The sequence below is a fragment of the Halyomorpha halys genome, unplaced genomic scaffold (genome assembly GCF_000696795.3).
Source record: "Halyomorpha halys isolate HHAL.00 unplaced genomic scaffold, Hhal_1.1 Scaffold809.1, whole genome shotgun sequence".
Taxonomy (NCBI): Eukaryota; Metazoa; Arthropoda; class Insecta; order Hemiptera; family Pentatomidae; genus Halyomorpha; species Halyomorpha halys.
Window position 1 is genome coordinate 130351 of NW_027107058.1, and position 22958 is coordinate 153308.

At 39.0% G+C, this 22958-nt stretch overlaps 1 protein-coding gene and 1 long non-coding RNA gene across 5 annotated transcripts in view; both read left to right on the plus strand.

Annotated features, from left to right (window-relative positions):
- LOC106686334 (uncharacterized) overlaps positions 1–14254 on the plus strand; it is a 25149-nt gene extending 10895 nt beyond the window's left edge. For all 3 annotated transcript variants that reach the window (XM_014429564.2, XM_014429565.2, XM_067045409.1), the window contains exons 3-4: positions 2083–2276; positions 14074–14254. In XM_014429564.2, the coding sequence (XP_014285050.1) occupies positions 2083–2276; positions 14074–14239 (360 nt within the window). In that variant the 3' untranslated portion in view covers positions 14240–14254. The remainder of the gene's footprint in view (positions 1–2082; positions 2277–14073) is intronic.
- A 6460-nt stretch (positions 14255–20714) lies between these two features.
- LOC112210528 (uncharacterized) overlaps positions 20715–22958 on the plus strand; it is a 22447-nt gene continuing 20203 nt past the window's right edge. The window contains exon 1 of one of the 2 annotated variants that reach the window (XR_002945200.2): positions 20715–20834. This is a non-coding gene — a long non-coding RNA (uncharacterized lncRNA). The remainder of the gene's footprint in view (positions 20835–22958) is intronic. The other variant, XR_002945201.1, reaches the window with a different exon arrangement.

Consider the following 22958-nt stretch of genomic DNA (forward strand, 5'->3'; position numbering starts at 1 on the left):
TATATTAAATATATACCAAAAATAGCCATCATAAAATTAGGAACTTACAAACCCGCTCAATACCGTGTAGGTTTGCCAACAGGGTAAGAAGCCTTCGGATGTAACCAATAATTTATTGTTTCTGTCGTTTATCCCTTGTCAAACTATGATGAATTCGCGCATGTACAAGGGTTGCATAATTATTTGGATTGACAGGTACGATAAGGCCCTGAGGTTTTAGCCGAATCGTTGAGAGTCAGCTTAGGGAAACAAATCTAGGGCGTTTGGATAAGCTTGTTCTGCATTCCCACGTTTCATAGTTAGCATTGTTTTAGAATTGCCAATAGATAGATTTGTGCTCTTCGTGATTTGAATTAAAGTGTTAAAATTAAAGTATTTTCCCAACAATAGTTAATCATTACTTAATATTTTAATACTATTTTATATTTATATTTTAAGATATCAGCCACTTCGGGGTCATTATTGCATTAATTTCCGAAAATTTAATTAGTTATTATTGGCTTAATTTTCAAATTTTGCTTTAATTTCCGAATTGAAATGTTTAATAACTATTGAATAAGGGGGAACTTGTAAAAATTTATTAAATTTTATGTTTTGAGGGATTGAGAAATTCACTGGTACCACTAACGCCTGCTAAACTGATTCGATACTTAGGACTCCATCTTGACAAGAGAATTACATGGAACCCAAATACAAGACTGAAACGACAATAAACTGCACGTCGATTTCGACTGCTACAACAACTTCTTGAGAAACGCTCCAAACTTCCCATACACTACAAAAAATTATTATACACTATGATGATCTGACCAATTTGGACATAGAATTAAGCTCTGGGGGTCTACTAAACCATCAAATTCCTCCCGCATCCAAAACTTACAATCCAAAATCCTACGTGAAATCCTTGCATTATTATTAATTATGTTACAAATAAACTCATCCACCAAGACCTTAACATCCCATTCGTTGCTGATTTAGCCCAAAACAGATATGCGTCTTTTCATCCCAAACTCTTAACCCATTAGTTCTTAATCTCTCATCCTTAACAATCTCTGATAATCCTCCGAGGCGTCTGAAAAGAAGTATTTGTTATTTGAACAGTTGTAAATTACATTAAATAAATTAAACAGAATTGAGGTAGTTGTATACTCGGCATTTGATTAAAAAGTGTTAAGTCGTGTGGCATCAAGGTGGAAAAGTGCTGGTGGACATAAGATAACTGTGGATCAAGTGTGTATTATCTGTTTGAATGCGCGTCAAAATCTTCTTCTCTGTGCGTATAGACGTTGACTGTATGTTTAACACTTTTTTCAACTGTATATAAATTTAATGTTTCCAAAAAATTTCAATGATCAACTTTAAAGGTTTATTTTTACTCAAATAAACAATTATATGTCTGGGTAATTCAAATAATAGTATCTTATTATAAAACTAGAACAATACGAACAATTTGAATTTAAGAAAGATTCTAATGTAATATAATACCACTTTAAGGATTTTTATCATCAATCACCTTTTTATCTTATATTCATGTTCCCTTCTATTTTAACTCTCTTCATTTTGTTATAAAAATAGTTAGAAACGAAGGTAATTGTAACGTATCTTAACGATCCGCCATGATTGATATTTGAAACATACAGAGGTGTGGATACCGACGTTTGTTTCATTTTTTCCTTACCAAGCATTTGTTGAAAGTTTAGATTTGTGACAAGTGGCAAAGGTATAGCCCGACTTAAAGAGTAGGTTTAGCAAACTGGCCTCCCACTCACTTATAGTTACTTTCTTGGCAAACCTTCCTTACTGTAGACAGAGCTGATAGATAGAAGAAACTGGACTGGGCGAAGTAGGTTAAAAAAGGCACCTAAGTACCCAAGCAATGTAACCAAGCACATATCAGACATTCCATTTCTATTGAAAAGGTTCCTTCAGTTCCTTCTATACTCAGTCCCCATAAAATTAAGAGATTCAGGTTTCCTACAACAATACCCAATCGGTTTTACGTGTTGAGTGAATTAATAACTTCCTAATTTCACAACGGCTATTGTAGCTAATTATAAAATTTAGTTATTTCATTACTTATAGGTAGAGGATAACATGTTCTTTCTACTGTCGATGGAATATGGTAAGAAGTGGCTGGAGTTGAGGGATTCTTTGGCTGATGACACAAAGATAGTAAAAATGATGGATACTGATTTTCTCCTCCGGAGGTACGTGATACGAGGTCTCCTTTTGAGAAAAAAAAAAAGTGAAGGGACGAAAATGTTCAGAATGAAAAGGTGAGTCAAAATTATTGTGGTTTAATGAATGAGATAGTACATTTAGCTTAATACTAGCAGTTATAACCATACACTTATATAACATAAGCACCTATAAAGGTTGAGTAGCACATGACCATGTTATGCCAGCAACGGTTAAAGCACAGTATGAACACAGAAAATCGAAATTATTTTACTCAAAAAAACAATCTTATAGTCTTGACAATAATATTTTTTCATTAATTGTTATCAGCATTGAGTTATTGGTTCAAAAAGAAGAAATTGGATTTTCATTATTTACAAAAAACATTTGAAAAAAATGTGTAATGCATGAAAACCTTAATGAATTGGAGTGGAAAGACTACAAATCTATTGAAACTTTTCATTAAAATCTGATTGTTTCAATAAAAACAAATATTGGCAATTTTTTATTTGAAAAAATTATGAACATTTTATACATTATAATATGAAACGAAAACTCTATTTTTATTCTGGGACACTTGGTACCCTAATTACAAAATTTTAAATGCATTTGTCTGACTACATTAACTGATCTAAGCTTAATTAAAATGAAACTGTAATAATAATTATATATATGAAATGTGAACAAAAGAAATGTTTATTATTTAAAAGTTCGCGAAAGATTTATAATCTAGATGGACATGTAATTCGTATTTGAATGATGTTAAGGAGGAAGCAGTACGAATGCATATGGGTAGGGAGTCAAAAATGAGGTAGCTCGAACAACCGAGGATTTTTGAGAGGTTGTTCTATGGGAAGGGATTTGCAAATCAGTAGGTTGGGGTCTTAAGCAGGTGAATAGATAAACGTAGTGATGGGGTTGCACCTTTTCCATTGCATCCGTTTTGTAGGTTCTCCTGGTCCGCCTCATGGAGTTGCCACGCGGGTTCCTGATCTCAGTCTGGGTCAGCTTCCGCCTCTTCCGGTGGCTCGCAGAAGTGGGGCGGTCAAGTCCTGCCCATTGTGAAATGAGTTGGGCCCTCATGTACTCTCTGGAGAAAGGATAATTCTCTTCTTCCATCGCGAGGGCGAAAATCCTGGTCTTTCTCGACAGCCTGGCTCGCTGTCCTTCCATGGCGGAGAAACTACTACGTGTTTAGTTCAACTCCGCACGTGGAGCACCGGGTCGATGTTCTTTCCAAAGCTCTGCAGCTTTTCACGGAACCCTGAGACCCAATAGTCTCGGTACTTAGCCTTCAATCTAGAAAGGATTGTAGGGAAGAATATTATCAAAGTAGCGCCCTTCTGGCTACCCACCTCCCATCTCACTCCTCTATTGAGTCCTCTTTCATAAGTTTGCAGTCTCACCGGTTCCTCACTCGGAGTTCCTCTGGTAGCGACTCTTTACTTCATAGTTAAGGACATTCTCCCAGAGAATGAGGTCCAGGGGCATCGCTCCGGCCAGCACCTGCCTTATTTGTCACCATTCTGTATGTCTTCGTGACCCTCAGCAGTGCCGATCTCTGTATGGTGGCCAGTCTCCTCTTCTGTGTCTGCCTGAGGTTTCGGCTCCACCCAGGGGATGCTTTCCTCAGAATACCCAACATCAAACATTTTATATGGTCATCGTTGCAGGGTACCCAAAATGCACCCCCTATCCTACTTAATCCATTGAGTGACTGGGTCACCCTGTCCTTTAGATATACCAGGTGAGATGTGGCATCAAATCTTATCCTCACACCAAGATATGTCACCTGCACACTCGGACTAACCCTATCTCCTTGGATATCCACGGTGATCGGATGAGCTCTGTCTGTGAGGCCTCTTATGAGTATAACATTAGTCTTGGCTGCTGCCATACTCAACTTCCTCTTCACGCACCATTCTCCTACGAGACTGGCACACCTCTCCGCTTTTGTTTTTAGTCTGGCTCTGCTGTTCTTGGCTACGATGACAGCCAGTCATGAATGAAAATGAAAATTAACCCATTTTCCTCTAGTTCTCCCAGCAACTTATCATACACTAACTTCCACAAAGCTGGTTCTGAAACCGAATCCTGCGGACCTCTTCAATCGATTCATTCAATCCGCTAGAATACATGGGGCCATCAAACAATGTCGAAGGTGGAGGAGATATCTATTCCTATAATATGTTCAACAAGACATATTTCTCCGCCTTCTCCTTCACGTACATACGCACTCCCAGCAACGCATCCATAGTTCCCCTGCCACGGCTCGAGCCGAATTGCTGTGGATGACTTGCAACACTTCGGATTGGTCTAAGGCTGTGGATGATCATGTGCTCCGGAACCTTACTAGCCACTGGAAGGAGGCATTTGGCGTTTCCTTATCCTTACCATCTCCTTTGTAGAGCATTCTCAAGTCTGCAGTCCTCCTCTTATTTGGAAAGTATCCCTTATCCAAACACTCGTTGAATATATCCTATAATTCCTCCTCGATAAATGGGGCACTGTTCTTGAGAATTACAGCATCTATGCTATCTAGTCCTGGAGCTCTTCCGATTCTTTTCCTGTCCACGGCAAGACGAAGGTCCCACATATCCCATAGTGGACATTGGTCAGTACCTGGTGGTATAACGTGGTGCGTCTAACCATTCCATAATCTGCACTATCCTGGGGCGGATCATCCCTAGGGTATGTATGTACATCTTAGCAGCCTCTTTCAAGGTGGTTGCCTGAGCACCTCTCGCTCTAATAGCCGCTATCTCCTGTAACGCCTTGACCTTACCCAGTACCACTCTGTACGGAATACCTCAGGGATTCTTTTCTGACTCCTTTACAATAATAGAATTTCTTCTTCTGGCACCGCAGTCCGTTCCGGTAGACCCTGTACCTATGCTTAGATTCTTCTCGGAGTGCAGGCCTCCTCTCGTCGTCTCTGCATTCCTGGTACCGACGCCTGGCCCTGTAGTAATTTTTTTTTAACTGCCTTAGAGCCGGAATTCATCATGGGGCCGGACGTACTCTCGCCCTCTGGTCCCACGGAACAGACTATCACGCCTTTATTCTTAAGCGCGAAAACATCCACAACAGCTATATTATTTTCTACATTGATTTTTACAATCGCCTGTCGCGGCGGCATATATGCTGATCGACTTTGTGCCCTGTTTCCAGACACCACCTACACGATACATCCTTAGTGCATTAATGAAGCAGCCCATTAATATTATTAGCATCATTTGTTTTTCAATAGATAGTCCTCCAATCATTCCCATTGCAAACATTCCCTAAGAAATGTTAAGGCGCTCTGTACAGCGTTCAGAACGCGCCACGAGACACAATCGATCAGGAAGGCTTCGAGCAGTTTCCTGTAGTGTGCCTGTTTCCTGCTTGGTGGTGATCAAGCTCTTGATCTGATCACCGCATTTAAGAACGTGTTCGAGATCACCAACTATTCCGGTGTACGATGTAAACACTTCATGAATAATCGGGTTGGAAAGTTGAGCTTCATGTTTCTGACGCTCCGCATCAAGCTTCTGCCACCATCTAAATTACGTTCAGTAGACGGTTACTAGTTCAAGAGGGTCGACTTAATATTGTTTAAGGACTTACGCTATTACTGATCGTGTGACGAAAATTCGGAATTTCTCCCGGGTTTCTGCTCCACTTACGATTTGACTGCTCGGATAACTTAAAATAAAAGGGAGTTGGAGCTTAGTAACGAGGTATAAGAACAACTGGCTTTATTCTCTTTCCCATCCGATATATATATAGACTGATTTGTTTTTTAATACGAAGGTTTACTAAGCCTACTAGTAAACACAATTTTTATTGTTGCCTGTAGATTACACATTCCTAAGAGCTGACCGGTATATTATATATAAAGTTATAGTAAGGCTAAGTGTACTAATAGCTTAAATCCTAACTTCTCGTGTAAATAAACACAAAGAATGTATAAGTAAAATTTAAACCAAGAATAAATCAGTTGTTATCTCGAATATGTGCGTTTCATTTCCTTGCTCCTTTTTCATCTTTTTTTTTTCAGTTTGTCTTCCGAAAACTCATAAGTGGTGCCAAAACCCAATCGTTTTGTTATTATCGGGTTTCTCTCTCTTTTTTTCTTTTTTTTTTCTCTTCTCTCTCTCGTATAATTGGACATCATAGTTGAAGACCAACCACAACCATTAGTACGAGCGGCAAACTACTCGGTTCCCCCTGCGGCCACTGTAGCTCCTCCGGCCCACGCGGATCCGAATTTACCTCCGTTACCGGAAACCACCCTTGCACAAACGCATGCCAATATACTAGGGAAAAGAAGTTGAGAACAACTAATTCCTGGGATATCAGGTAGGCTATTTCCGACCTGGAGCGGTTCTCAGGACAAATTGGAGAGCTTAATCATTTTATCAAATGGGGCGACCGCACCATCGAAAGGGTGGAGTCCAAAGTCAATGAGGATTGACAGCGGCATTGACCGCGGCCCTCGTCTGCTGAATCAAAAGGAACATTATGAACCACATTCAGGCCGACGAGGAGACGTCCTGGTCGGTAGTGAAAGAGCGATTGAAGAAGGCCTAAGGGGAAGACAGATGGACTCCGGAAGAAGATATTTTTTACATGTTCAGGGAGAAGAGGAAACAGGGGCAATCGAATGGACAGTATGCTGCGGCACTGTTGACACAGTTCAATCTCGTAACGGAGAAGATGAGGAAACGGAAGGAGCTAATGTCAGTTGGAAAATGAATTTCCCGGCTGCCGTCATGAAGGTGCAGCTTGCCAAGGAGAAGAATAAAAGAGAGGTACTGCCGCGCGATCGCACATTCTTGGAGTGCGCTCAAGATATGATTGACGCGAGCGCCAGGAAGACACAGGGATGGAAACAGATGATGGGGGATGAAATCGAGTGTCATACAATCGCCCCTTTTTACATCATGACCTGCTCGTGCTATACTGCAGGTGTCCCGAGTGTAATTTTGTGATTATAATTAATGTGTGGAAAAAGGGGGGCTGAAAATTATGAGACACTTTCTGCTCCTAAAAACATGCTTGTATTTCCTTCTATTTATAAAAGGATTAATCTCTGGAGGGGCAGATGATATTAGTGTGTTAGGTTTTAATTTGATTTAATTATCTATAGTAATATAAGAAAAAAACAAGTTTGGGCGGTCTCATGGCATAAATAATAATGTGCTTATCTGGTGATGCCTTCGCCGCCGCGGTGACGTGCCGTAGTCACTTCCCTCATCTAGGTGTGCTGTGGGCGAAATGGTGAAAACCATGTATCCTCGCCGAGGTATCTGAAAAGACGTCTTTGTTCCTCCGTGGCTGGCCAGCGTGTCCTGGACTCCGGCGTGATTGTAGGGGTAGGCCAGGTCCTAGCTTGCATACACCTGGGGCGGCATTGCAGTCGCAGCGTCTTCGGGGTCTTCCGGTGTTTGCGGCAAGGGGGGGGCATAAGGAAATGAGACCCCCGACCCCGACTTTATATAAATTCAAAAACAACGGCAAAAATCGGATTACTTAAATCCGACAGTCCCCATAGAAATCCAACAAGGAAATGGAGGAGGAGAGACGGCAGGGAGAGAAATCCGGCGGAAGAACGCAGATCGAACTAGGTCAGACAGCGAAACAGAGGCAGAAGAGAAGAGCGAAAATGCCACGGATGCGGGAAAGTGGGACACCTAGTAACCCAGTGTCATCACACCAATTACTTTGAGTGCGGTGGTGAGGGCCATATGGCGTAGCATTGTCCCTACATGTACAAAAGGTGGAAGATGGGACAAGGTAAGCCCATGGAAATTAATGTCCAAAGGGTCCGTCGTAAACGAATGGACTACAGACCTAGTGATTCCTCCACTAAAATGGTTGAGAGGTCTGAGGCTTCAGGAACGGAAGCAGAGAGAAGAGGACACTGGAGTACCAAACAACCGAGAGATGGATGGAGGCGGGGATCTCAGAAAGAAAGTTTAGGAGGGTGCCAGGAGAGCGGCGGCCGCACACTAGTGATCTGGAATGTAAAGGGAAGAAGCAGCAGTCTGCCTATCTTTGGAGTGAGCGTCGTGAGGTGCCTAGTAGACATGGGGAGCTCCCACACGTTTCTGTGCCAGGAGGCTCTAGTGAAGCTGAATGGAGGAGAGGGAACACTCCAGCTACGTGTTCCCATGTGTACGTCTTAAGTGTGTACATCTTAAGAAACAGGATATAATCGTCGATAGACTGTTTCGATCGGATGGAAGCAAAAGAGCCAGGGTGGACCCGGATAGAATATCAAAGGCCAAGAAACATGCCCAACCCTTGGAAAAGGAGAGAACACAGAGATGGTAGATGAGAGAAAGCTAGTAACAAGAAAATAGAAGAAGCCTTGCTAAACCAAGAAACAATTTTCGACAGGAAGACCTGGTTGCGGGAATGTTGGACATGTAGTGGCGCATGACCCAGGCACAAGATGTTTCGAATGTGGGGCACAGGGACATATAGCCCGACAGAGATATATCAGTAGTGGGAGCTGAATCAGCTTGAACCCATGGAAATCAACGCACAGAGATTAGGAGGAGGATAATCTTTTGAAGGACGAATGAATCTGCAAGCCACGGAATTATCCGATACCTCGCAGACAGAAAATAAAGCAGCACGTTGGAGAACCATCGTGTGAGAGGAGAGCACGTCTTTGCCTATTATACGAGCGAAATGAGGAATAAGCTGTCTGGTGGACACTGGGAGCTCACTCACAATCGGCTGTCAAGAGACTCTTGAGAAATTGAGGATCCAGAGAGGGAACTAGGTGAGAGCAAAGATAAATATATGGGAGGTCAGTGGAATATTAGAATTTGAGGGAAGTGGTACAGCTGTCAGAAACTCGTGGATGACGGTAAATAGAGAGTAGAAGTAATCAACCAGAGGGAGATTTGGGAAGAGACAATATTAAAGTAATATGATGATATTTTTTTCAAAGAATAGGTAGGAGTGGGAGCTATAGGAAGAACGGTGTACGAAATCACTTTGTAGCAGGATAGAGTGACGTATGTGAAGGAGAGGCGATACAACTTGGCACTTCGAAAACACTTTAGGGAAGAAATAGAAAGTTTACGAAAGTAAGGGATCATTGTGGACAGTACTTCACCCTATAACAGTCCATTGTGGGCATTATGCAAGAAGAGTGCCCCGGGCGAAAAGTACCGGGTAGTAATCGATTATCGTAAACTCAGTGAGAATACGGTAGTTTTATTGTGCTTGTACCTTTTAAATGTTATATTTTAATTCTATTTGTATCTAGCTCATTTATTGTTATTGTATTGAAGTTACAGACAGTCAGCTAACAGGTCTATATCAGCTGAGCGAGTAGATTAGCTGATCAACTGTAAATATATATATATATATATAAGTTAGCTGTATAACAAGAAGAACCAGTACTAATAGGATTAGCATTCAGTTGTTTTCCAGATTCCGGTGAAGAAACATCGTCGGTGCCTGTGCCTTTGATCTTTGGAAACAATAGTGCTTTTGTGTAACTTTTAACAGTGGTTTTCGAATTTGTGTTTATGGCCCGTGGAGTTGTTTGGTGATCAAACACAGATAAGGGACATCTTTAATTTACTTTCTTATTAAAACTCATTGTTTAGTTTTTTAGGTTATATTGAAAGCTATAACAATGGCTGAATCTCCACCAGCTAAACGTAAAAAAGCAAAATTTAAAAGTACAGACATAAGAAATAATGAAACTAAACCAAAAAACTATAACAGGTTTTATATTATTAAAAGAACAGTAACTGATGAAATTGGAAATGTTTTAGATTTCAGTAGGATCTCGCCTTTTTTTATTTATAAAAACTTAAATAACGATGAATCTTCGGAAGACGAGAGCATCCGGTCTGGACGCAGTTTTCCGGCTACGGGGAAGCATGAGGTAAGCGGGGAGAATCCTTGGAGGGGGGATTTTCCGGGGCAGAGGAAATAACGGGACGCGCGCGCTCAGATAGGACGCGGTAGTGGGCGGGGCAACCAACCGGGAGAGTTATTAAGAGCGCGAGTACAGGACAGTGGACATGGTTGCCCGTGGCGAGGTTGGGTGAGTCCGGCATCAGCTTCCTTTCCTTGGGCGTCGGAGAAGCTGGGAATTTGGACGGGACGAAGGAATTGTGGATGCGCGGTGTCGACAGTCAATGGCAAATGCCAAACACTGGAAGAGACGGTTTTTGACCTTAAAAGGCTCACGGGACACGATTCTCAAATCACAGTTCACATTATTATGAAAATGATGCTTGGATACGATTTGATGATCGGATGCGACGTTTTGAAACGTGTAGGGCTTACTATGAAAGTTCGTCAGGGGGATTGGCGCTATAGGCTAGGCGAACTACACTACGCCATCGCGACGACAGAGAGTAAGGGGCGCATGGAAGTGGGGGCCGTTGATTGCGTTACAGAGTCCCTTGAAGGTTTAGTCAGACGGAACGGAGATCTCTTTTATTGCGAAGGCGAATTACTACCGACTACAGGGAAAACGGTCCATAGGATATCCCTGAAAACGGAAATTCCAGTTTATGTTAAAAATCGGCGTTACCCGCAGGCTATGGAGAACAATTGGGCGAGCTTCTCAAGCAATGTATTATCAGGCAAAGTAATTCCCCTTTTAATAGTCCTCTGTGGGTGGTAGAAAAGAAGCAGTGTGGACAGGGTGACAATGGGAAGCGATATCGTGTTGTGGTAGACTACAGAAAATTGAATGGGGCGACTAAGGAAGAGCGGTACCACCTTATTCTAGATCGCCTAGCAGGAGCGACCATTTTTAGTACTTTGGACCTGAAGAGTGGGTATCACCAGGTGAGGATGTTGCGAAAACGGCCTTTTCGTGGGAGCGGGGAATCTACGCATTCATTCGCATGCCGTTCGGACTAAAAGGGGCCCCACTCACTTTCCAGCGTCTCATGGACGAAATGCAGCGCGGACTGGGTGAATCTTATTCCCAGGTCTATCTGAACGATCTGATCGTCTTTAGTAGGAACAAAGAAGAACACCTCAAGCGCGTTTTCGATAAAATAACGTGAGTTCGGACTGAAATTATCACGAGATATGTCCCATTCTGGTTTACGGGGAACGAGGTTCTTAAGTTTCACGAAACGGGGTACAGCCAGACCCGAATCGGGTACAAGCCATCCAGGAAGCTCCTTTACCAAAGAACGCTCGTGGGATCAGACGGTTTTTGGGGATGGTGAACTATTATAGAAAGTTTATACCGGTTGGCAGAGATTACGCACCCACTGACCGACATGTTGAAAAAAGGGAGACGGTTTCAACTAGCACCAGACCAATTAGCTTGCATTAAGAGGTGCCGGGAGGTTTTAACCTCTCATCCACTGTTAGCGTTCCCCGACTTCACCAGAACGTTTAAAATTACTACGGCCGCGAGCGAGGTCACTGTTCTCTTCCAGAATTTTGCCTTGGCGAGAAACCAATAGCATATGCGTGGCGGAAATTAAATGATGCTGAACAGCGCTATAGCGCAATCGAGCGAGAGCTTTTGGCAGTAGTTTGGGCGGTGGAATACTTTCGACCATACATCACAAGCCTTTATTGCATTTAGCAACCCTCAAGGAATTGTCCACGTGGGTATCACGCTGGAAGGAACGGCTGGCGGTTTATAACTTCCACACGATTCACAAAAACGGTGTTGGAAACGCAGTCGAAGACTGGTTATCGCGAGATTTGGTGGTAAACGCAATCTAAGACGAGGAAACATCGGCGGAAGGCTGACCGGAAATTCCTTTAGTACAGAGTGAACACGAGGAAAACAGAATCCCAACGGACCGACCCCGGGAACTGCCAGAGGAGGACGACATAATTAATAATAAGCGTCACCAAATCGTTATAAAATCCAAACAGCATCCCGGAATCTAAACCAGGGTGAGTACATACGAGGGTTTGTCGACAATATTAGTCCGCACCCCCGCATCGATCGACGAAACCGCGCTAGAAAATATATTTGCGGAATTCAACTACCCAGGGCGGAACTGCTATGTTTATGTGGAAGGAAAAGGAGAGAACACAGAGATGTTAGATGAGAGAAAGCTAGTTACCAAGAAAATAGAAGAAGCCAAGCTAAACCCAGAAGTAATGAGCGGCGGATGAACCGTAAATGTCACGGTTTTGAAAAGATCGGGAATTTGGTGGCGCATTGCATCCAAACGAGATGCTTCGAATGTGGGAATGAGAGGCATATCACTAGGCAGTGCCCCTATGTGTATATAGGACGAGATGTGGACAGGGGTTAACCAATGGAGATCAACGCCCAAGAGATACTGAGAAACCACTGGATTAGTCAAAGTTGATTCTAAAAAGTATGGTATAAGCAATTTCACGACGATTTGGTCGCAGCCAGTCGTGAAGAACGACTAGATCTGTAGAGAACGTTGAATAATGCTTCGAAGCCTGGAGCTAATTCATAAGTGTCACCTGTACGTTGGGAATGAAACCGTTTTGGAAAAGATCAACCGGTTATGGTTTGATGAACACATATGAATGGACAGAACATTCGCCGGTGCAATCTGTTGGTGGAAACCCTTCAGGAAGACAAACGCCAGAGAGCTGCAGCATATCACCAGGGTAAAACAAATCAGCGCGGATCTCGAAGACCCTGCTAGCGTTAAGAGATGATACTTTTGGTGAGGGATGAAGAGGAAAATCACAAAACTTGAAGGAAAACGCGAAATTGGTCCACTCATCAAAAGGAAATAAGAGGAGACACCTACCGCAAATGCACCGCTCAACGGTCTAAATTATCACCATAATTTATCTGTTCAGTAAGGCAGCGATGGCTTAGAGAGGATCGTTGAGTGACCATCTTCGATTTTATCAGGTCGACCAGGGATTAGAACCGGAACAATGCCTAACGCTATTGTGGTATGTAATCATTCGGTACATACCGTTACGGGTTTTTCCCAATTTTAGATGCTGTTTGGGCTTCGAGGACACCAGCGGGACTTTGAGGGCACGGCAGTGGACGAAGAAGAGATCCACAAAAGCCATGTTGCTTGAAGAAAGTTATGGTAGAGGGTACGAGGAAGAATGGAAAAGGAATAAACCAGGAGGGTGGCGCGGGAGAATTCAAAGGTCACTGACAGGATGGGAGCGACCAAAATCGGGACAATCGTACATAGAAAGTTGGGGTCTAACAATAACACAATATTGTTACTGTAGAAAGTATCAGAGAACCCAAAAAGAGGAGAACTGTTCATATTTAAGAGTTAAAGCTTGCTGAAATGATAATATAAAAACTGGAGTGTTCTCATATTGCCAGCCACCACTAGATTAGGTTACGGAAAATTTAGTTAATTATTATATTCATTGTTTTTTAGGTTTAAATTATGTATTTAACGTTTATTTCAGGGAACTTGTGAGATTTTAAAATTATATTTATATAGGGATTTCTTTTTATTGTAAATATTCTGTATTGCCATTGTTTTTGTTTTCTATGTTTTCACATCTTAGCGCGGTCTTCCAGACATCTTATTAAAATTATTTTGTTTCATAAATACAACTCCATGGATATTGTTGTCAATTTTTCTTGAGGCTAATCATCTACGCTATTAATTTATTACAATTACATTCAAAATTCATATACTAATAAAGACATACACTTACTTTTGGACAATAATATACTCTGATTCTGACCACATCACCTCCTTGCACTGGTTTAGTAACTGTATTAACTGTTGGTTTAGTAACAAATACTTCCTAACAAAGTACTGAACCCCTGACCCTTCATAGCTTGTAGTGACACTGATTTATTAATTGTATGTAGAAGTACATATATGGAATATCAGACATACAACAAAATGAGGTGTATTTTAGATATCAGATAGATTTCATTTAATAATATTTGTATCATTATTTATATTCCAGATTTACAAACATACCTCCCAAAATCAAAGTTCGAACAGAGGATGAAATCGAAAGCACAATGCAGAAACTATCGAAACATATACTTAAAGATGCTGAGGACGAATTAGAAAAGGAAAGGGCATCAATATCAATCAGGAGATTAGTGAAAAAAAGAATGAATAAATAAATGTTTTTATGATTATTTTAATCTTCAATCAACACGATACTTATATCCATTATAATCAGGTTTTTTTTATTCAATGCATTTATACACCCTAGAGAAGATGAAAATCGTAGACTTCTTCCATCTAGGCATTTTTCGAACCATTGGCGCTTTATTCGATTTCTTACTGAAGTCCTCTTAAATTTCTTCGACTAAGCCATATGAAGTGCAGTTTACTTACTAGAAGTGGCTCTCTTCTCGGCGAAATTCGAGCTTTCTTCGAGCGAGAACCTAAAGTACAGTACATAGTATGAGTACTACAAAACATTTGAAAGTACACTCACGAAAAACTTTAAGCTTATGCTACAGCACTTTCGTCACTCCGTCATTCAATGATCATAATGGACAACTTCATCTGCATTTTACTCTGAAGAGCTCCTTGAAGTCAGCTGTAAAAGATCTACTACACCTCTTCATAGTTCAAAGTATGAATTTTTGTTACTATTATCTTTGATGAAAATCATCTATTGTATTGCTGCGTAAAATTTTTCATCCTCATATGTAATTATATGCCTCTGAATGAGGATTATTCCCATAAGAGATGAATTTTCTTTTCACAGACTGATCGAGTGTGAATTAATGAAGAAAACTTATTATTATAGACCGACCGGATTCTGCAGTGCGAAACGTAAAATAGAGCAATAAAAACTCTTAGTGAGTAGTAAACACCCAAATTATGAAATAATCTACTTTATTGTTAATTTAATTAATGACTTTAATACATGAAAAACTTTCCTAGTCTTGTTTGAATCAAATTAAATTCGCTAAATACTCTCCATATTTATGCAAAAATAAATAGACACTAAAAAATCTAAAATGTTGCTTTGAACATTGCGGATACAAAGATCTATGAGGAAGCTGATTGTATTAGATGATTGTATATTTCTATTATGAAGGTTGTAATTCAATTTTTCTCTGAACTACTTCAAGTTTTTCAAAAGAAGGGATAATTAATAAATCCTCTTCCCAGCAAAATTCACCTTTTCATTTCCCCTAAAACTTCACACAGAATTATCTGCTAGGCTTTTCTTTTTTTACTAACAAATATACTACTAACCAAGAAACTAGGGGCAACGCGCCTGTCTACCAATCCAAAGATTGTGAGTTCGAGACTGAGATTTTTTGAAGCATAAAATTATACAAAACTTACTCAAAGCCTCCCCTGGGCATTTGGGAGGTCTGTTAGCCAGTAGGTGGCAGTCACACAAAATAGGCTGGGAGTAACGAACCCATCCCAATGAAGAAAACACGTCAAGAAACACGCGATGTATTTCCTTAATATAGGAATATCTTGTATATCCTTAGCGAGGCCTTTGACGTCCACGGTCTGTCGCACCAATAATAATAATAACCAAAAAAGTATAATATAAAACTAATTTAATTTTATTTGAAATAACAATATTATAATATAAAAAAAATTGAAATTTCCCCTAGTTCCAACAAAACAACTGGGAATCCGAAATAAGAAGAATATCACTGAATATATTTCATATTAAGCTTACTCTAGAAAGACTTTTTCAATGTTACCTGTACTGGTGTAATTCCAGGAACATTCATCACTTGATTCAGCTTGTCGTTTTTTTCCCCATTAATTTTCATTCATTTCATTTAGTTCGATTCTTTATTAATACAAATTTACCTTACCTATATACGATATAAATAAAGAAATAAAAATATAATAAATAATTACTTTACTTACATACTGTTATTGTTTAATAAGTTGTTCAGCCTCTAAATTCTCTTTAGTTTTTTTAATTTTTTTAAAAATATAGCTTTAACATACATGAAACAATAGGAAATCATATTAACTTATTAATAAGCTCGCCTTAGCTTCTTTTAACAACCTATTTTTCCCCTTTCCCATTAAATTTTGAGACTTATAATTACCGATTAACTTAACACTACGATCTAGCAATATATTTAACCTTCCTTAAATTTTTGTGCAAAACAGAATCAAAATTTAGCCCAAAAAAGTATAAAATCCAATTTTGTGCAGAAAAAAACAAACCAATCAAATTTTATGCACACTAAAATTGCGTTAGAATGCCTTTTCTATGATTCAGATTTTGGGGAAAAATTACTACCTTAAAATACAACATCACAAAGGAAATCTGGAATTAAAATACTATTTTCAGATGCGGAGAAGCCCTTTGTTAGTTGCTCATCGTCCATGTTTCCCCAACCAATTCTCTTTATATCCCCTCCTGCAAGATTCTCACCTAGTCCTCCCTAACTACAAAAGCCTTTTTTAATAAGAGAAAACTATTAGTAGTATTTCTTGATATAGGAAATGCTTCTGACAGGACCTGGAGAAGGTTTATAATTGACGCTCTGGTTAGTATCAGGATTAGTGTTCATATTCTTGCCCTCATAAATATGTTTTTACTTATCAAAAGCTTTAAAGTCAGAATTGGTAATGTTCTATTGAATGAAGTCGTAGAGTTCATTAAAAAATAGAGTGCCTCGAGATTATGTTTTGAAGGAGGAACTTTTCTGTATTTGTTTTAATAAAGTGTTGAATGTGGTTGGATTGCCTGTTAAAAGCACACGCTACTCAGTTGATCTTGTTATTTATACAGAGGAGAAAAATGTAGTATCCTTACAAGAAGATATTCAAACGTCTCTAAACAATGTCAGTGTATGGCTTTCTGATCACGGCTTCAAAATTTGAACAAATAACAGTTGCTTTTGTTTTTAGTAAAAGACAGCCGGATGTAATGCCTTCATTGTCCACTTACAATCTATCGGTGACTCCACTCACACTGTCAAGTATCTCGGATTGATTTTCGATAGAACGCTCAGTTGGATCCACATATCAAGCAATTAAAAGCAAGTTGCCTCCCCTTAATCTTATGAAAATGGTCGGTAACACCAGCTGAGGTGCGGATCGAACAAGTATGCTGACTCCATACAGAACGCTGGTGATAGCAAAGTTAGACTAGGGTTGTAATGCCAACAACTCATCAATGAGAACCACTCTGAAAACCGACTTAAAAAAGAGAACACCGTTTACAATCAGGGTTTCTGCTCTACTGCTCAGTTTAAATATAGTAATACCTACTTTGCAAGATAACTGCAATTCTATCATCTTATCCTTGGGGACTTTCCTCCTCTAAACTTTGTCTTTTCCTTTCAAGGCTACCTAAAAATTTCATTCCGTTATATAAGGGTAAACATGAGTTTTTTTAGACTAGAAGACAAATTAGGCGAAGCCGACTTCATTTATACTGACGGCTCCAAGCATTGGGGCTACGATTGTGTGCAATGATCAGCAGTTTCGCCGATATGTAGTAGCTATACAGCTGAAATGGTTACAATCAACAAAAAGCTTAAATGTATTCACCCTACAAAACAAAAAATGGTCATTTGTACAGATTCATTGTCAGTTCTACTTAGCTTAAGAAATATTTATTCAATTAATCCACTAAACCGAAACATTTATTACTCATTACAGTCCGCCAACAGAAGACGTATTTCAGTGATTTTTGCCTGGGTCCCTGGCCACTGCGGAATAGAGGATAACGAACTGGCCAATAGGGCAGCAAAGGTGGCGATTTCTGAAGGAATTCCATATCGCGCTGTGCCTATCGATGATTTAATTGCCCTCATTTAGCAGAGGATTAGGAAATGGAGACAAAAGCGGGGAAATATTACCGATTAAAAATTAAGGGAAGTGACGTCTCCCCTTGGCTAACAGCAACTAGAAATGTGAGCAAAGAGGGAGTGATTTTAACGCACGGAATAGAACTTATTTTTAAACACATTTTTACTGAATGCCGAGCCTACAACTCCCTCAAATTTTTATATGATATCAGCGGATCTCCATTCCATCTTACAGGATAACAATCAAACCGTAGATAAACTTTTGGAGTATCTTCATCATTTCAATTTCTACCATAAAATTTAATAAAATTTTACCACAGGTCCCCCATGTTGCAATAATTTCAATATTATCGTAGCCATGAAACAGGACCTTTGCCCCCGTATAAAGGTACCCCCTAAAAGCCTTAAATTACAAGTCTATCCATTACTAATTCGGAAATTAAGGCAAAGGCAAGAGCTAATTCCAGTAAGAAGAACACTAAGAAAAGTTCTCTTTTAATTATTGACTTCAGTATCTATATTTAGTAAATTAACCCAGCTACCATCCTTAAACATACAAAAGTTGAAGCAATTCCTTATGGACGCATTTTGTCCTTAGAAAGATTGCCACTTTTTTTATTCGAAGAGGGATACCTTCCTTGGACATCTTTTCTAAATCCAACAATATCAAAATCATTTCAATCTGTCGAACTCAATCCGTAGATTGTCGGCAAAGCCAGAAATTGAACAATATAAGAACCACCTCCACTTCCGTCTTAGAGTGAGCAGTGTTCCCCACGGATAATATTTTTTTTTTTAACCCAGCGACGGACGCGAGTATCATTTTGATACATTTGAAACAGTTTTACGCAAATTTGAAGGCTCGTAATCTTTAACTGCGGCTCTGCCCCTCGCTACCTTCTTGACTTCTAACCGCGAAGCTACTAGTGATGTTCCCATCTCCAGTTGGTGTTTAGATATTTGTATCAAATTGATACTTGCGCCCGTTTGTGTGATTTTTCGCTAGTTCAAGATTACAACTTCTTTTCGACCCTTTTAATATTTTATTGGTAAGTAACATATTCTCGAGTATATACATTATCTTCCATTTATCCAATTGTAAACACAATTGGTATCAAATTGATACTTGCGCCCTTTCTTTGTAAATGACCATTGGTTTTTCCTTTTATTTCAGTTCCCGATGCTTGGGAAGAATAAAATTTACAATATGGCCAATCCAGACGATTAGTTCGTGGTTTGCTTTACTTGCTCTTTACTGTCTTCTATATGACGACAGAAAACATGATGCTCTTGATTCCTCAGATGAGGATAGTGACTCTGGTGAGTTGCGAACAAATAGAAGAAAGATGAAGAGCCACGTAAGGAAGGAGACGCTAATAACCATGAAATTTTTACATTTCTCATGAGAAAAAAAGAGGAAATATTCCTAATGATTGAAAGTGGAATAAAAATCCAATAAATACTTAAAAAGGACAAGGAAACACAACATTTTCATGAATATTGCCGGTACGTGCCTATCGCAGGTTAAACCTCATCGACGGGTCCTCAGATGGGAGAAAAAGTAAAAAATAAAATTATTCTAAAACTATTTTTTTTCAAGATGTATGAGCCTTCTCGGAAACCATTCCAAAGGTAATCGTTATAGTCCCGCGGCCACTATTTGAGAACTGCTGCTTTTCACTAATCCTTTAGAATACAAATATATTAATAATTGTTAATATTACCAACACAATTATACTGTTACTAAGCTACAATTGACTTGTAGCTTGTTCACTATTGCGCGTAGTATATTTGTTTCATTTCGCAAATGAAATTGATTAAATACCTGTCTGGATGGCCCAAAAATACCCCAAACTATTTAGTTCGACTAAAGACTGGTAGAAGGTAATAACAAAGGTAATTAATTACTGGTCCAAACTGTCATACATGTCAGAAAAGAGGCTCCCATAACTATGTTTCAACAGACTAAGGATGCTACATATAGAAATCTCTGATGTAGAATACAATTGGGTCTCACACGTTAATATGGTAACACACCAATATAGAATAAGAATTGAGTTCAATGCTTCATACGAAAACTGAATATTGAAACATAAAGGCAATATTCTTGAAAAGATCCTGAACTTCTTAACCGACCTCAACATTAACCCCATATACCGATCACTCTGCAGTTTCAACCTTCTCAAGCCTGAAGCATATCTAACAAATAGTCTAAATTTAAAAATATTAAGGTGCATCAGACAACAAAGAGTAGAAAACCCGGAGCACATTAAACTAGAATGCGAAAGCAATACCCTCACTTTCAAAACAAACGAACTCTGTCCATTCTGTAGTTATTTCAATAATGGTTTGTATCACATCCTCCTACATTGTCCAATCTTTAAAGAAAGTAGACAATATATTTTAAAGCCACCCATACCTTGCGACCTACAAAACATTAAAAATATATTGAACATTGATAGTGAAGTCAAATTGAACAGACTCTATATTTACATTGATAAAATATATTCTATTCAATATTTGGTTCATACGTAAACGTAGATTACGAGACGAAAATGGACAGAAACGACGAAGGTGTACTGGATCTAAACACATTCGCGGACGAGCCTAGTGTATGAATTAAAAATGGCTTATAACTATACTAAGACAAAAGCATTATCTACACTAGAATTAAGTGACAAATAATGAAAATTTATTGAATACATTTTTCGCAGTAAGTTCTTGTGACGTTATTGTACGAAACAATCATATGTCATAATGAAGGTAATTTTTAAACAATAATACTAATAAAAACATAAATTGTTTACAAAGTTTATAACATGTGTGAATAATAATCATTGAATATAAAATAACAATATTTATTGCGTTATATTAACGGTTCGCAGTTACATTTTGAGAAGACGAAGTGTATATAATTTTATTCATTTTCTAACTCAAATATATATTTTTTTAAGAGGTAAGAGGATATTATAGTGTATTTTATAAAGTATATATCCAGGAAAAAAGATGATAAACATTTTGTTTTTTATTATTATTTTTCTTTTTTTAGTTTGGCATTATAAACACTTTTATTTAACAGTTTCTGCTTTTCAAGATTTCGTCACTTTCGAATTGAAATAGAATCTTTTCAAATACCATGAAATCGCTTGTAGGAATCATAGAAATAAAAATGTATATATTGCTACTAATTGAAAGTCGACTATATTTAAATGTGTACTTTGCCTTAGTAAATAAATATTTTTTTAAAAAAATTTCCGTATTGAAATTTACAACTGTAAATTATATAATACATTCAGTGAATTCGATCTTAGTAAAATGGAGTGTTACAGGCGTGTAGAGACACTACCCATTGGTAGCACTCTAATGACATTTTACATTAGCAGGTCTCGTGGCCATCTTTTGAGGCACTTCAGAGGATAATCAGGAATGTAAGAGAATGCAAGGTTAGAAACAGGGGGTTTGAGTGGTTAGGGAGTTTATAATGAAAGGAGTGATATCTGGTTCGGGCTAGATCGGTTACATAGGGAACATTAAGGTCTTTATGTATGATTTTATTTGTGAGGAAATAAGGAGTATTGAGAATTTTACGAAAGATTTTGGATTGTACGAATTGGATACAAGAGGAATTCGAAGGTTTAGTGGAGCTCCAAAGCTTAACTCTATATGACCAGATTGGCCTTATTACAGTCTTTTGTAATGTGTTGGAAGTTTAGACAGTTTGTGTAGTAAGTGCTGTAATAGCCGAAATCGACGTGCAGTTTTCTGTCTTTCCAGTCTTGTTTGAGGATTCCAGGTTAATTGTTTGTCCAAATGTAGTCCAAGGTAGCGGATCTGTTCGAAAGGAGTAAGAGTAACATAATTAAATAAAACTGTAGGGCAGTCGGTAGGTTTACGACGAAGGGTAAAGATGATTTGATGTGATTTATTGGTATTTATCTTAGTCCTCCAATTACGACACTATTCTTCGAGGGTTGTGATATGTGATTGGAGAGTTTGGGATACAATTAATGGGTTATTATTAACTGCGAGCACACATGTGTCATCGGCATACATGGTGAGGATAGTGTTAGGATTAGTTGGAATGTCAGTTATATAGACGGTATAGAGGATGGGACCGAGGATACTACCTTGAGGAACACCAGCGTACTGAGAATGGAGGGATGAATAGGAACCATTGTGGATTACTTGGAATAATGTATCAATGAGAAAGGAGCGAAAGATGAGAAAGTTTTTTGGAGGTAGGAATTTACGAAGTTTGTAAAGCAGTCCCGGGTGCCAGACTCGATCAAAAGCCTGTTCTGAAAAAGACTCCCGCGCAGTTCATTCCGCTCTCCAAAGAGGAGACTACGTCCACCACTTGATGATATTGCTGGATAGTAGAGTGAGATGTTCGGAATTTAAACTGGTGATGAGGGATTAAATGATTGGAATCCAGAATGGGGTATAGCCGTTTAAAAATGAGTTTTCAAGGATTTTTCCCATGATCGCTAATCTAGAAATTGGACGATAGGATGATGGCTCTTCTGGAGGCTTTTGGGGTTTGGATATCGGAGTATAAATATGTGAAACGGAGTACGGCGTTATATATGTAGGTGAGGAATAGGATGGCTTTCCGGGGAAGAAGTTTAAGAATGTGGGATGTTATTCGGTCGTATCAAGGAGCTTTGTGGTTAGGTAATCTTTGAATGATACTAGATATTTCAGAAGGATGAAATGCTTTAGGTGGGAGGTTCATTTGGAGCGGAATATTTAGTTCTACTTCAATACTTTCAAGGTGAATTGGGTAAAGAATGTCAGGAAGTGGAATAAAGGTTTTAGAGAGATTTTGTCAGAATGGTTGAAATTCTTCTGCGTCAGTTCTGGTCCAAGTTGTTATTGTTGTTGTCTGGGGCTTTAGGGCGTAAAACCCTGAGGTCATCAACGCCCATGTTTCGTGCTTTATATTCTATTTCTATTTCTATAATTCTATTTCACTTTAAATAATTTCGAAAAAAAATTTAAATAATTACTTCTGTTGGTATTTTTTTATTACGTATAACAGATTTTCTGGTTCAAATCTTATTCAAAAGGCCGTTCCTTT